Source organism: Carassius auratus, unplaced genomic scaffold (assembly GCF_003368295.1).
Source record: "Carassius auratus strain Wakin unplaced genomic scaffold, ASM336829v1 scaf_tig00000254, whole genome shotgun sequence".
In the NCBI taxonomy this organism is placed as follows: Eukaryota; Metazoa; Chordata; class Actinopteri; order Cypriniformes; family Cyprinidae; genus Carassius; species Carassius auratus.
The window spans coordinates 1,310,342-1,322,462 of record NW_020523286.1 but is presented as its reverse complement, the minus strand read 5'-3'; the positions used below and the strand labels follow the sequence as shown (position 1 = coordinate 1,322,462).

At 35.7% G+C, this 12,121-nt stretch overlaps 1 protein-coding gene across 1 annotated transcript in view; it reads left to right on the top strand.

The window, feature by feature from the left end:
* The first annotated feature begins 199 nt into the window (after positions 1 to 199).
* Positions 200 to 12,121, top strand: part of LOC113068895 (NOC2-like nucleolar associated transcriptional repressor) — a 33,592-nt gene continuing 21,670 nt past the window's right edge. The window contains exons 1-10 of the mRNA XM_026241814.1: positions 200 to 324; positions 1,277 to 1,405; positions 2,231 to 2,429; positions 2,562 to 2,675; positions 4,880 to 4,994; positions 5,079 to 5,172; positions 5,261 to 5,339; positions 5,413 to 5,523; positions 5,642 to 5,755; positions 11,682 to 11,870. Coding sequence (XP_026097599.1) covers positions 305 to 324; positions 1,277 to 1,405; positions 2,231 to 2,429; positions 2,562 to 2,675; positions 4,880 to 4,994; positions 5,079 to 5,172; positions 5,261 to 5,339; positions 5,413 to 5,523; positions 5,642 to 5,755; positions 11,682 to 11,870 — 1,164 coding nt within the window. The 5' untranslated portion in view covers positions 200 to 304. The remainder of the gene's footprint in view (positions 325 to 1,276; positions 1,406 to 2,230; positions 2,430 to 2,561; positions 2,676 to 4,879; positions 4,995 to 5,078; positions 5,173 to 5,260; positions 5,340 to 5,412; positions 5,524 to 5,641; positions 5,756 to 11,681; positions 11,871 to 12,121) is intronic.

The following is a 12,121-nucleotide window of genomic DNA, read 5'->3' as shown; positions in this document are numbered from 1 at the left end:
TATATTAATTATATATTATATATCGTCAGTGGCTGGAAACCTTCTGAAAAAGAAATTTAAAAAAAATAAATATAAAAAAATCATGTTTCACCTATATGTTGAGACAAACACAATCGGTTTATAATAATATTACCAAAAACAAAATGAATAAAAAACGCAGACATTATTACCTTTAGTTAAAACAACTGTGGGCTTTCGTTTTTGTTCTGTGTTTGACGAAACGTTAACCAAAAGATCAACTCAGTGTAGCTTCCGAGAGCGGTGCATTGTGGGTATTGCGTCCCTTGCACGTTTCTTATCCAGCATGGCAGGAAAAAACAAGAGGTATGTGCCATTCTTAGCTATTTAACCTCACAAAAATCATCATAAATAGTTAAATTACAGTGAACTTGACTGTATATGGAGGTGTCAGAACGCAATTCACTTCAAATAAAACTTACCTAATTATATATTTGACGATAGCTAGCTAGTTCTAGCCACTGATGAACTCAAATTTAGCTGTCTTTTGGAGATCAGCCTATATATTACTTAACATTTGTGGGGAGAACATGGTACTATTGACCGTAAATATATAAGAGTTAAGTCTAAATTGATTTCTTTGCATTTTTCACTATAATCAGCTCCAAAATTAGTTTAGGAGTAACTTTAACGTTAATCATTTTCTGGTGTTCTAAAACTACATGTGCTTATTAAGAGTTGGATGAATATTATTCTAATTTTGAGACAATAAACTTTTGCTTTTGTAACTTAAGTATTTAGTTACCTTCCGAATGTAATTGCTTTAAAAAAACACACACATTCTTTACATTTTCACGTTATAACGGAAGGAAAGTTGTCTAACCATGCTTTCTTGTTAACACACTAGACTAATTTTGTTACTATAAAAAGCTCTAACTTTACGAATTATTAAGTGAACAGCACTTTTGAGTAATATTACAATCATGTTGAAGTTATCTAGAACAGGGGTTTCTGTTTTTTAGATATCATGGATGGACCCCCAGCTATGATCATTTACATGTTAGGGACCCTGTCCTAAACTTTAAAAGACAGCTATATACTTTTATATATAAAGGTTGCGCATTAACGATCGGCCGATCGTGATCGGAGCACCCCTAATAAAGGTCATGTTAATATGTATTATTTGGAAAATATTTAGTTTATATTACATTACATCATAACAAAACAAACACAAAATACATACTTGGGACGCAACTAGCTGAACACGTAGTAAACAAAAACTTACCGAATGCTTTAGTGATGTGCCATCTATGTGCAGGAAATTGGAGGATCTCAGTGTGGATGAGTTCATGTTATCTGGGTTTGATTCTGGTGAGGAAGATGATTTTGAGGATGAGGAATCAACACAACAGAAAGGGAAGATGAAGAAACCTGCACCTCAGAAGATGTAAGTGTGCTCTTTGCGTTTTAATGGTAATTCCAGTGTGCCATTTTTATTCCAGTTCTCTGCCTCATTCTACAAATGTTTGCGGAGTATATACAAAATTCAAGGCATTGATGTTTGCCTACAAAACTACCACTTGCTTTGCACCCATTTACCTAAATTTGTTACTTCAGACTTATGTGCCCTGAATGTCGCTTGATTGTGCCATCCCAAAGAAGCACAAAGTCACTTTTACGGACTTTTAAATTAAATGTTCCCTCCTGGTGGAATGACCTCCCTAACTCAATCCGAGCAGCTGAGTCCTTAGCCATCTTCAAGAATCGGCTTGAAACCCATCTCTTCCATCTTTATTTGACCCTCTAACTTTAACACTCACTGTTCTAATTTTACTCTTAAAAAAAAAAAACGAACTACCTTTCTAATCTTTTTGTATTCTATTTTCTTTTCTTTTATTATGCAATTGTGTGTGTGTGTATATATGCATATATATGCGTGTGTGTGTGTGTGTGTGTGTAAAGACCTCTAACACTAGCTTGCTCTATTCTTTTTTTTGTTCTATCTGTTTTCTTTTTATTTATTATATTATTTAAAAGCCCATGCTATGTGTACTGTGTTAACCTCACTGAGATTTGTTATAGCACTTATATATCATTGCTCTTTTTGTTGTTTTTGATTGCTTCCACTGTCCTCATTCGTTAGTTGCTTTGGATAAAAGCGTCTGCTAAATGAAATAAATGTAAATGTAAAATATGCTATTGTTAGCACTGGAGGAAGCTAGTGGGATAACATGTTTTTCCAGTGATCTAAGTCTGATCAACTGTGTCTCAGGTCTGACAAAAAGCAGGGCAAGGCATCTGAACACAAGGACCAGCTGTCAGCCCTCAAGAGCAGAGACCCAGAATTCTATGAGTTCTTACAAGAAAATGACCAGAAGCTCCTGAATTTTGATGACTCTGATAGCCTTGAAGATGAGGAGGAGGAGGATGAAGAGGAGAGGATGTACCACAAACTCCCTTCTCAACTGGAGGTCAGTCATTTAGTTCTTCCTTTGAAACTATTCAGCACTTTTTATAATATAAATCAGAAGTTTACAGTTAGCGTGAATGTGTGTGTTTTCCTTGGAATATGAAAAAAAATCACAGTTTTTATGTGACAATAGGAAGCTGACGATGATGAAGACGAGGGGGAAACAGGAAAAAAGGATGTGAAAAAGTCTAAAGAAGCTACTAAAGTCACAGAAGCAATGATTGAGAACTGGAGAACTGGACTCAGGGTAACATGTTTATATTAGCTTATATTCAGTAGGCCTGTGTTTTTACTTTCAGATGATCAGTATGAGCTCTCATTCATTGTCAAAAGGGGGTGCTTAACTATACTGGATGACCAGTGTGCTTTGTTTTTTACTTTTCTTAGAAAGCTGTTATATGGATTTATTTTGACAGTAAATGAGACCTCTTAAATTTACACACAAAAAACCCTAAAATGTAAATTTTCCAGTGACTTGGTTAGCTGTAGATTTGGAAACTGACACAAGGGGGAGATATTGTTGTTTATGTTGTAGAATCACTAATCAGTTAAATGAAATGTTTAGGACCCCATCACTACTGCCAGTTTAGGGTCAGTCTTTTTTTTTTTTGAAGATGTTGTTACTTTTATTTAGTAAGGATGCGTCAAATTGATCAAACATTAATATAAAGACATTTATAATGTAAAATAAATGCTTACATTTTTAAATAAATGCTGTTCTTTTGAACATTTTATTCATCAAAGAATAAAAAAAAAAAAATAGAACCACAAAACATTAGGCACTGTTTTCGACATTAATAAGAATTGTTATCCGAGCAGCAAATCAGCATATTACAATGATTTCTTAAGGATCATGTGACACTGAGAACTGGAGAAATGACTGCTGAAAATTCAGCTTAAACATTATAGGAATAAACTGCTTTTATAAATGTATTTAAATAGAAAAATGTTAAATACATTATAACAATTATAAAAGCTGTATTTCAGATCCGATAGATGCAGCCTTGGTGAGAATAGAGACTCAACATTAAAAACACACATACACACACAAAATAAATAAGCTTTCCATTGATGTATGGTTTGTTAGGATAGGAAAATATTTGGTCAAGATACAACTCTTTGAAAACCTGGAATCTGAGGGTGCAACAAAATCCAATCAAAATATTGAGAAAAGTACCTTTAAAGGGACACTAAGTAGGAATTACTCCCATCTAGTGGTGAAATTGTATTTTGCATTCAAACTAATTTTGCTCTCCAGCGCCTAGCTTTTTCAAATGCGCGTTGCATCTACGGTAGGCGATATGTACCAAAAAGCTTTGACAGGATGTCTTCTAATAGCACTTCGTCGAGTTTTCCTTCAGGTGAACAGGTGTGTTATTTCAAACAAACTGCAACATGACAACTAACAAACGAATGTTACAGTATGAATTACTGACTGTGGAAAACATGAAATATTGTAATTAGTAGTTATGTCTAATTTATTCGTTATATTTTCTGAATTATATGCATTGTTAGATATAAAAAAAAATATTATAATATAGATTGTAACACTGACTTCACCTGTCGAGAAGAAAACAGGCCACTTCAGCGTCTCTTTTGAAATCTTTATCAAGCATTAGCTCTTTCCACCTAGAAAAAGCTTCCCCGACATTAACTCTTGTTTTCTGTAATCTACGGTCACGTTTCCTTTTGCGTTCTATTTTTGACTGTTTTGGCGACGATGTTTTCTTCTCCTGTGGCGCGGCATATGTATGGTCCATAATAAGAATGCAATCCAGACTTTAAACTTGCCTGTGCAGTTTCAAGCGCCTCTCACTGCTCTGCACCTGCGTTTCTGGCTCTGACCGAAAACGCGCTGTGGAAACGCGTTGGCTTAGTACTTTTTGTCCCTCTCTGCTATTATAGTTTTGCAAGATGGCGGAACTACATGGAAGCCTCCGTCGACCTACCCGTCCCATGTATATAAAGATAATAAATTCTTCATTTACAAGGATTAGTTTAAACATTGGCATAGGTATTTGTACACCATTGAGGGCATATTTATGAATAAAAATATTGATTTTAGATAATAAAATACCTAAAAAGTTACTTATTGTCCCTTTAAAGTTGTCCAAATGAAGTTCTTAGCAATGCATATTGCTAATCAAAACTAAGTTTACATTTATTTCTGGTAGGAAACTTATAAAATATTTTTATGGAACATGATCTTTACTTAATATCCTAATGGTTTTTGGCATAAAAGAAAAAATCAATAATTTTGACCCATACAGTGTTTTTTTGAATATTGCTATGAATATACCCGTGCTACTTATGACTGGCATTGTGATCCAGGGTCACATATATATTTTTTGTTTTGCTTTAAATCAAAGTTTGTAATGTTTGCAATGTAATCTGGAAGATTCATGGTTTAGAACTCTTTACTGAAGATCTTTCTGATGTTTTTCTTTCCAGAAAGAGCCCACGGCAAAATTGATTAGGGACATCACACAAGCCTTCAAGGCTGCCGTGGCTACAACGAAGGGCGACTCTGAGGAGCTGTGTCGATATACCATCTCAGACAGCGCTGGTAACTAACCGGCTTTTTAAGAACACCTGCATACAAAGTCGAATATGTTTAATGTGTTCACTGACAGCCTGTTTTCAAATACAGTGTTCAATTCCCTCATCCTGTTCTGCATAAAGGACATGCATGCAGCTCTGAACAAGATGCTGAAGCTGAAAGCTCCAGAGAAAGGCCAGAAAAAGTAACAGCTCTGTTTCTCTTGCTGTGTCGATATATGCTTGCATCAGTCTGATTTCTTCACATAATATTGTGTTAATCTGTATTTTCAGATTGATACTTCCATCTTCAAGTCCCAGGTGGCAGAAAAATCAGATTGATATTAAGATGTATATTGCCGGTGTTGTTCAGGTAGATTTTTCACTACATATTTTTTTTTGTCCGTTCATGAATCTCAGTGTTAACGTGATACTTTTCTGTTCAGCTCCTCTCCAGTTTAACCCAGTCCACAGTAGTAGCTGCAGTTCTCCGTCATGCCAACCAGATGGTGCCATACTACCTGTGTCTGCCAAAACAGTGCAGGCATTTTCTCAAAGTAAGCACTGCAAATCAATGACACTAACTTAAAGAGCGTAATGGTGCTCAGTGTTGGGTTTTTAATCAAACAACAAAAAAAGCTGAGCATCTGTGGTGTTTTTTGTTTGTGACACTAGAGTCTGATCAAACACTGGAGCACAGGAGAGGAGACTGTGAGGGTCCTTGCCTTCCTGGCTCTCAACAAAATCTGCCGAAACAAACAGGAAGTCTACCTGAACACTGTTCTCAAGGCAAGTTAGGTTTTTACAACATATCATATGCATATCAACAAGTTTATTTCAAATTTGTTGAGATTTACACTAAATATTCCTGCCATGATTGAGACTTCCGGTTATGGCGCGTAGCTGGTAGGACGCACGAGGAGAGCTCGCTGCCAAATCTCTGAATAAATCCTTGTAATAGACCCAAACTTATATGTAGCCGATTGAAATAATATTAAAAGATACACGGGACAAAATGCCACCGAAAGCAACCAAGTCTGGACAACAATCGAAGTCACCGTCTCAAGTTGAAGGAGATAGCCGAGAGCAGACTAGCAAACATGGCGATGAGGTACAGAGCGCGGCTACAAACGAAGTCATTTTAAGTGCAATTAACTCTTTGAGGGCGGACCTTTCTAAGCAATCTACCGAAATGCTAGATGCTATAAAAAGCATACAATCCGATTTGGTGGCTCAGTCGAAAAGAATAGGGGAAACTGAGGAGAGAATTTCGCAAACCGAGGAAGACGTCACAGCTCTTCAGCATAAAGTTAAACAACTGGAAGGAGTAACTTCATTTTTGCGCAATAAAGTTCAGGATCTGGAAGATCGCGGAAGGCGCTCCAACTTGCGACTGGTGGGCCTACCTGAAAAGGCAGAAGGCTCGGACACATGCGCTTTCCTTGAAAATTGGCTTCCAAACCTTTTAACCGCACTTTCGACTGTGCGCCGGTTATTGAACGAGCTCACCGGATCGGACAAATTAATCCTAACCGCCCAACAGCTTCGAGACCGATTGTAATGAAATTTCTGAATTACAAAGATAAAGAAAAATCTTTGAGAGCAGCTAGAAGGCTTAAAGAGCTACGGTATGAAGGACAACGAGTCAGCCTGTTCCCGGACCTGTCAACTGAGACACGACAGCGACAGCGACAGTTCGACAGTGTGAAAGCCCAGCTCAGAGACAAGGGAATCTCCTACGGCATGATATATGCGGCCAACCTGATAGTCACGCACGCCGATCGGCGCCACATTTTTAAATCCGTCTCTGAGGTAGAGGACTTTATTCGGTCAGTGCAAGCTGCAGGTTGAACGCTGTGATGCAGGAATCGGATGACGAACTTGAACCCTAACGGTGATTCATTTAGGCGAAGGTAATGCCCAAGGAGGTGAATAATGATGTAACGTTATACTATTCTTGAGTCTGATTGTATTATAAGAACTACAGGTCTTTGTGTTAGTTTAAATAGTTCAAAACTGTTTTCTTTTTCTCTTTAATATAAAAAAGTTCAACATGTCCATGTATCAAAATAGGTTGGAAAATTATATAGTTCATCATTGTCCACAGTATAAGTGAAAGTTAAAATGGTTAGATCTCTGGTCCAGTCCAGATAAGTACTTGGCAGCGAGCCCAGTGGGTATATCGTGAATGAAGGCTCGCAAAGTTTGCTCCATACTATGGATCAAACGTCGTTCATGACTGTAAGTTGGTTATTGGGGGGATATATGCATTTTGATAGGGGAATGCATTTGGGGTTGTTCTTTACGTGTTCATTAATGGTTTGTTTAAGTGTATGTGTAATCTTGTGGTGGGTTTTTTTTTTTTTTTTTTTTTTTTTTTTTCCTCCATTGCGGCAATATTTACAGGACAAATCAAAGTAATTAATGGCTAATAATTCAGAGATCAAAATTACTAGTTGGAATATAAGAGGGTTGAACAATCTTGTAAAACTTAAACAAATACTGGGTAAACTGAAGCAAATGAAATCGAGCGTTGTTTTCTTACAAGAAACACATCTGATAAAAGATGATATTGGCAAAGTTACTAAGAGATGGCCGGGACAAGTTCATTATGCCTCTTTCACCTCTCGTGCAAGAGGAGTTATGATTCTCATTCACAAGTCTATCCCATTTCAATTAAAAGGACAATGTATAGATCCTTCAGGGAGGTACATAATTCTTAATGGTACAATTCTAACCACACAAATTAATCTAATAAATTTATATGCACCTAATGAGGACGATCCCAATTTTTATCAAAATTTATTTCTCACCATATCATCATACAGTGGAAACTACGTAATAGGAGGAGACTTCAACTGTGTATTGAATCCATCATATGACCGCTCCTCAGGAATAGGGAATGCTCATCAACAAACCCAAAGGGTTATTGAAAAATATATGTCGGATTTGAATTTGACTGAAATCTGGAGATACCTTAACCCTAACAAAAAAGAATTTTCATGCTTCTCCAGTACCTATAAAACATTTTCTAGAATAGATTATTTTTTAATTTCAAATAACCTAATTTCAAAAGTTGGCAAATGTTATTATGATAGTATTATACTTTCGGACCATGCCCCAATTACAGTATCAATCCAAATTAATAACCTCTCGTTCTCCGCTTTTAGATTCCGATTCCAAGCGAGATGGCTTCAAGATCTCGACTTTGTAAATTTTATGGACACTAAAATAGATCAGTATTTTCTAGTGAATACGAACCAGACAAGTGCCTCTGTGAAATGGGAGGCCTTTAAAGCCTATATAAGAGGGGAGATACTAAGCTATACAAGGCATAAAACCAAATTATATTATACTCAAGTTGGAAACCTAGAAAAGCAAATTAAAGCAATAGAGCAACAACTATTTAATAGATATGATCCTCTGAAACAAAAAGAAATATTAATACTCAAAGCCCAATATAATGAATTAACTAGTAGCAAGATAGTTAAAAATTTAATGTGGTTAAAACAGTCTTATTATGATCAGGGCGAAAAAAACGGGAAACTACTCGCATGGAGAATTAAAAAGATTCAAACGGATAGAACAATTAATTCAATTATAGATGAAAATGGAGAGGATATTGTAGATTCACAAGAAATTAATAATGTTTTAAAGGCATATTATGAGAATCTATACAAATCAGAATACGCAAACTTCTCAGAAAGACAAAATTCCTTTTTGGATAAACTTAATTTCCCTACTTTATCAAATGAGGATAGATGTAAACTGGAGGGAAATTTAAGTATTGAAGAGCTGCAAGAAGCATTACAGTGTATGAATAACGGAAAGGCTCCTGGGCCTGATGGTATACCTGTAGAAATTTATAAAAAATTTGCAGTGAAACTTATGCCCCACTTACTTGATGTATTTAACGAGTCGTTGGAAAAAGGAGTTCTACCACCTTCATTAAGATCTGCAATAATAACTCTTGTATTAAAACCAGGAAAATCTCCCAAGGATAAATCATCTTATAGGCCAATATCTTTAATGTCTTGCGACACGAAAATACTCTGCAAAGTGCTGTCTAATAGAATTGAAACACTGGTGCCCAACCTCATCATGAATGACCAAAATGGATTTGTTATTGGAAGACAAGCCTTTCATAACACCCGTAGGGTATTTAATATACTATACAAAAAACAGAATGCCAAAGACCACGCAGTCCTGTCATTGGATGCCGAAAAGGCCTTCGACAGAATTGAGTGGGGCTATCTATTTGAAACGCTTAAAAGATTTGGACTGGGAGATGGTTATCTTAAATGGATCAGATTACTTTATACAGAACCTCAAGCAGAAGTAATAACAAATAACCAAATTTCAAAACCATTTAATTTAAGTAGAGGCACACGCCAAGGTTGTCCTTTGTCCCCCCTATTATTTTTATTTGCAGTTGAACCTCTTGCAATGACAATTCGTAATAGTCCGGATGTAAAAGGTATAACAGTAGGAGAAAAGGAACACTGTCTATCTTTGTTTGCAGATGATATTATAGTTTTTCTTTCAAATTTGAAGACTTCTATTCCGACACTTAACAACATACTATCAGAATTTAAAGGTTTTTCAGGTTATAAAATTAACAAAAATAAAAGTGCCCTGCTAATCTTAAATGAAGATGAAAGGATTAATTCTACATATAACAGGCAATTTACTAATACCCCGGAAGGATTTATATATTTAGGTATTAAGATAACTCCTAATATAAAGACGATTATTGCGACTAATTATGACCCATTAGTAAAGAAAATCATAGACTCACTTGAGAGGTGGAAAGCATTACCCATTTCCATTATTGGACGCATAAACATTATAAAGATGTCAGTTCTGCCCAAGATTTTATATCTTTTCCAGTCAATCCCACTTCCGCCACCAACCTCTTTCTTTTCCACACTTAATAAAACCTTTACAAAATTCATATGGAATGATAAACGACCTAGATTACGCTTATCCCTTCTCTATCTGCCATATGACCAGGGAGGACTTAGAGTACCAAATATTAAACTTTACTATTGGGCAGCCCAACTTTGTACAGCCATGTACTATTTCAAGAATACGGACACCTCTCCGGCATGGGTTGATCTGGAAAACAGTGAAACAACACACTCTTTACAGACATATCTTTATTCTTCCCCAATAAAAACTCTAAAAAAATATACCAAAAACCCTTTTCTTAGAAATACCATATCTGTATGGTATGAAGCACATAACTTTTTAGAGGAAGGAATTAAATTGTCGGGTCTTTCACCAATTTGGGGTAATTCAGTATTCATACCTGGCAGAAACGATATTGGATTTAAAAACTGGATGCTCAAAGGCATTAGTCAAATTAAAGACTTGTATGAAGAAGGTTCTTTGATGTCCTTTCAGTTAATGGTGAAATACTACGGCCTTCCTCAGAATCACTTCTTTAAATACTTACAGGTTAGGAGCTTTGTGTACTCCCAAATGAAAACGTATACAGAACCTCCACTGTCAACTATTGAAAATTACACTTTAAAGCATTTGAACAGCAGGGGTAACTTATCTTCTTTTTACAATTTACTTCTTGAGGGGTCAAAAGAAAATTCTCTATCTTACCTATCTGCTTGGGAAAATGATCTCCAGGAAAATATTTCGAAAGAAGAATGGGAAGAAGCATGTTTATTTGCCCAAACCCATAGCATCAATACAAGATGCAGACTACTGCAGTATAAATGGCTTTTTAGAACATACATTACCCCAGTAAAGCTAAATAAATTCAATCCAAATATTCCTGACTGTTGTACAAAATGCAGAGAAGAAATAGGTACACTTTATCATTGTATGTGGGAATGTAAAGAGATGCAGAAATTCTGGAAAGAGACTCTTTGTTTGATCTGTCAATTAACAGAAGAAAATGTTCCTCTTGACCCAAAACTGTGTTTATTTCATATGTACCCAAGTACCCTGGTTGTGAATACAAAGAAGCGCAAACTAATAGATTTTAGTTTGCTGCAGGCCAAACGTGTCATTGCATTAAAATGGAAAGAGACTCAAAGACCCTTTTCTAATCAATGGATAAAGGAAATGTCCTCTAATCTTGCTCTGGAAAAACTGACATACATCATCAAAGGGAGGTTAAAAGAGTTTTATAGCATTTGGAATTCCTTTCTACACTTCTGCAACCAAGTAAACCTGACAGGAGAATAGAACTCAAGGAAAATATCAAGGTTAAATAGTAAATGGCTGCTGATATTGTATGTAAATAACTATTCCCTGTAAAAACCTTTTTTTTTTATTTATTTTTTTTTTTTTTATTATTTCTAAGTTTTGTATGCTGTCCTGGAGTCATTTTGTTTTGATGTGATGTTCAGATGGTTGGATGTCTTGTTTTAATGTTGAGAAAACCTAATAAAACATATGGGAAAAAAAAAAAAAAATATTCCTGCCATATTGTTGTTTTCGATTGCTGCGTACTAAATTGAGGAGAACATTGCAATTGGTAACATTTGCAACAGTAACAGTTTTTTAAAGCTTCTTATGCTCACCAAGGCTGCATTTATTTGATCAAAATCTTTTGAATAATTATAAATGGATTAGCTGTTGCTTTTGATCTATTTCATGTATTTTTGCTGAATAAAATATGAAAAAAAAGAAAATACAATGAAATACTAGAAGTGAATATATTCATTATTAACGGTGAGTTTTCTGTTTGCAGCAAATGTACATCGCCTACGTAAAGAACTGCAAGTTCACGTCACCCAACACTCTTCCCATGATTAACTTCATGCAGCGGACTCTTGCTGAGATGTACTCACTGGACACACAGGTCTCCTACCAGCATGCCTTCATTTATATCCGTCAGCTAGCCATCCACCTCAGGAACGCCATGAATTTGAAGAAGAAGGTAGTTAGGAGGCTTGTCCTGTTTTCTCCTGTGTTAAAAAAAAGACCATTTGAAGTTAACATGTTAAGAATTGTTTGGCACTGTTGCAGCAAACTCTCATTCACACACTTTTTACAATCCACTCAATTCTTGATAAAAAAAAAAAGACATATTTTTTCTTCTTTTGGATATACTCTATCACTTAGAAATGCGTCCGGTATATGTTTTTGCAGGTGTCAGCTTATGTTTATCCATGTTTTTCTGTTTTGTGC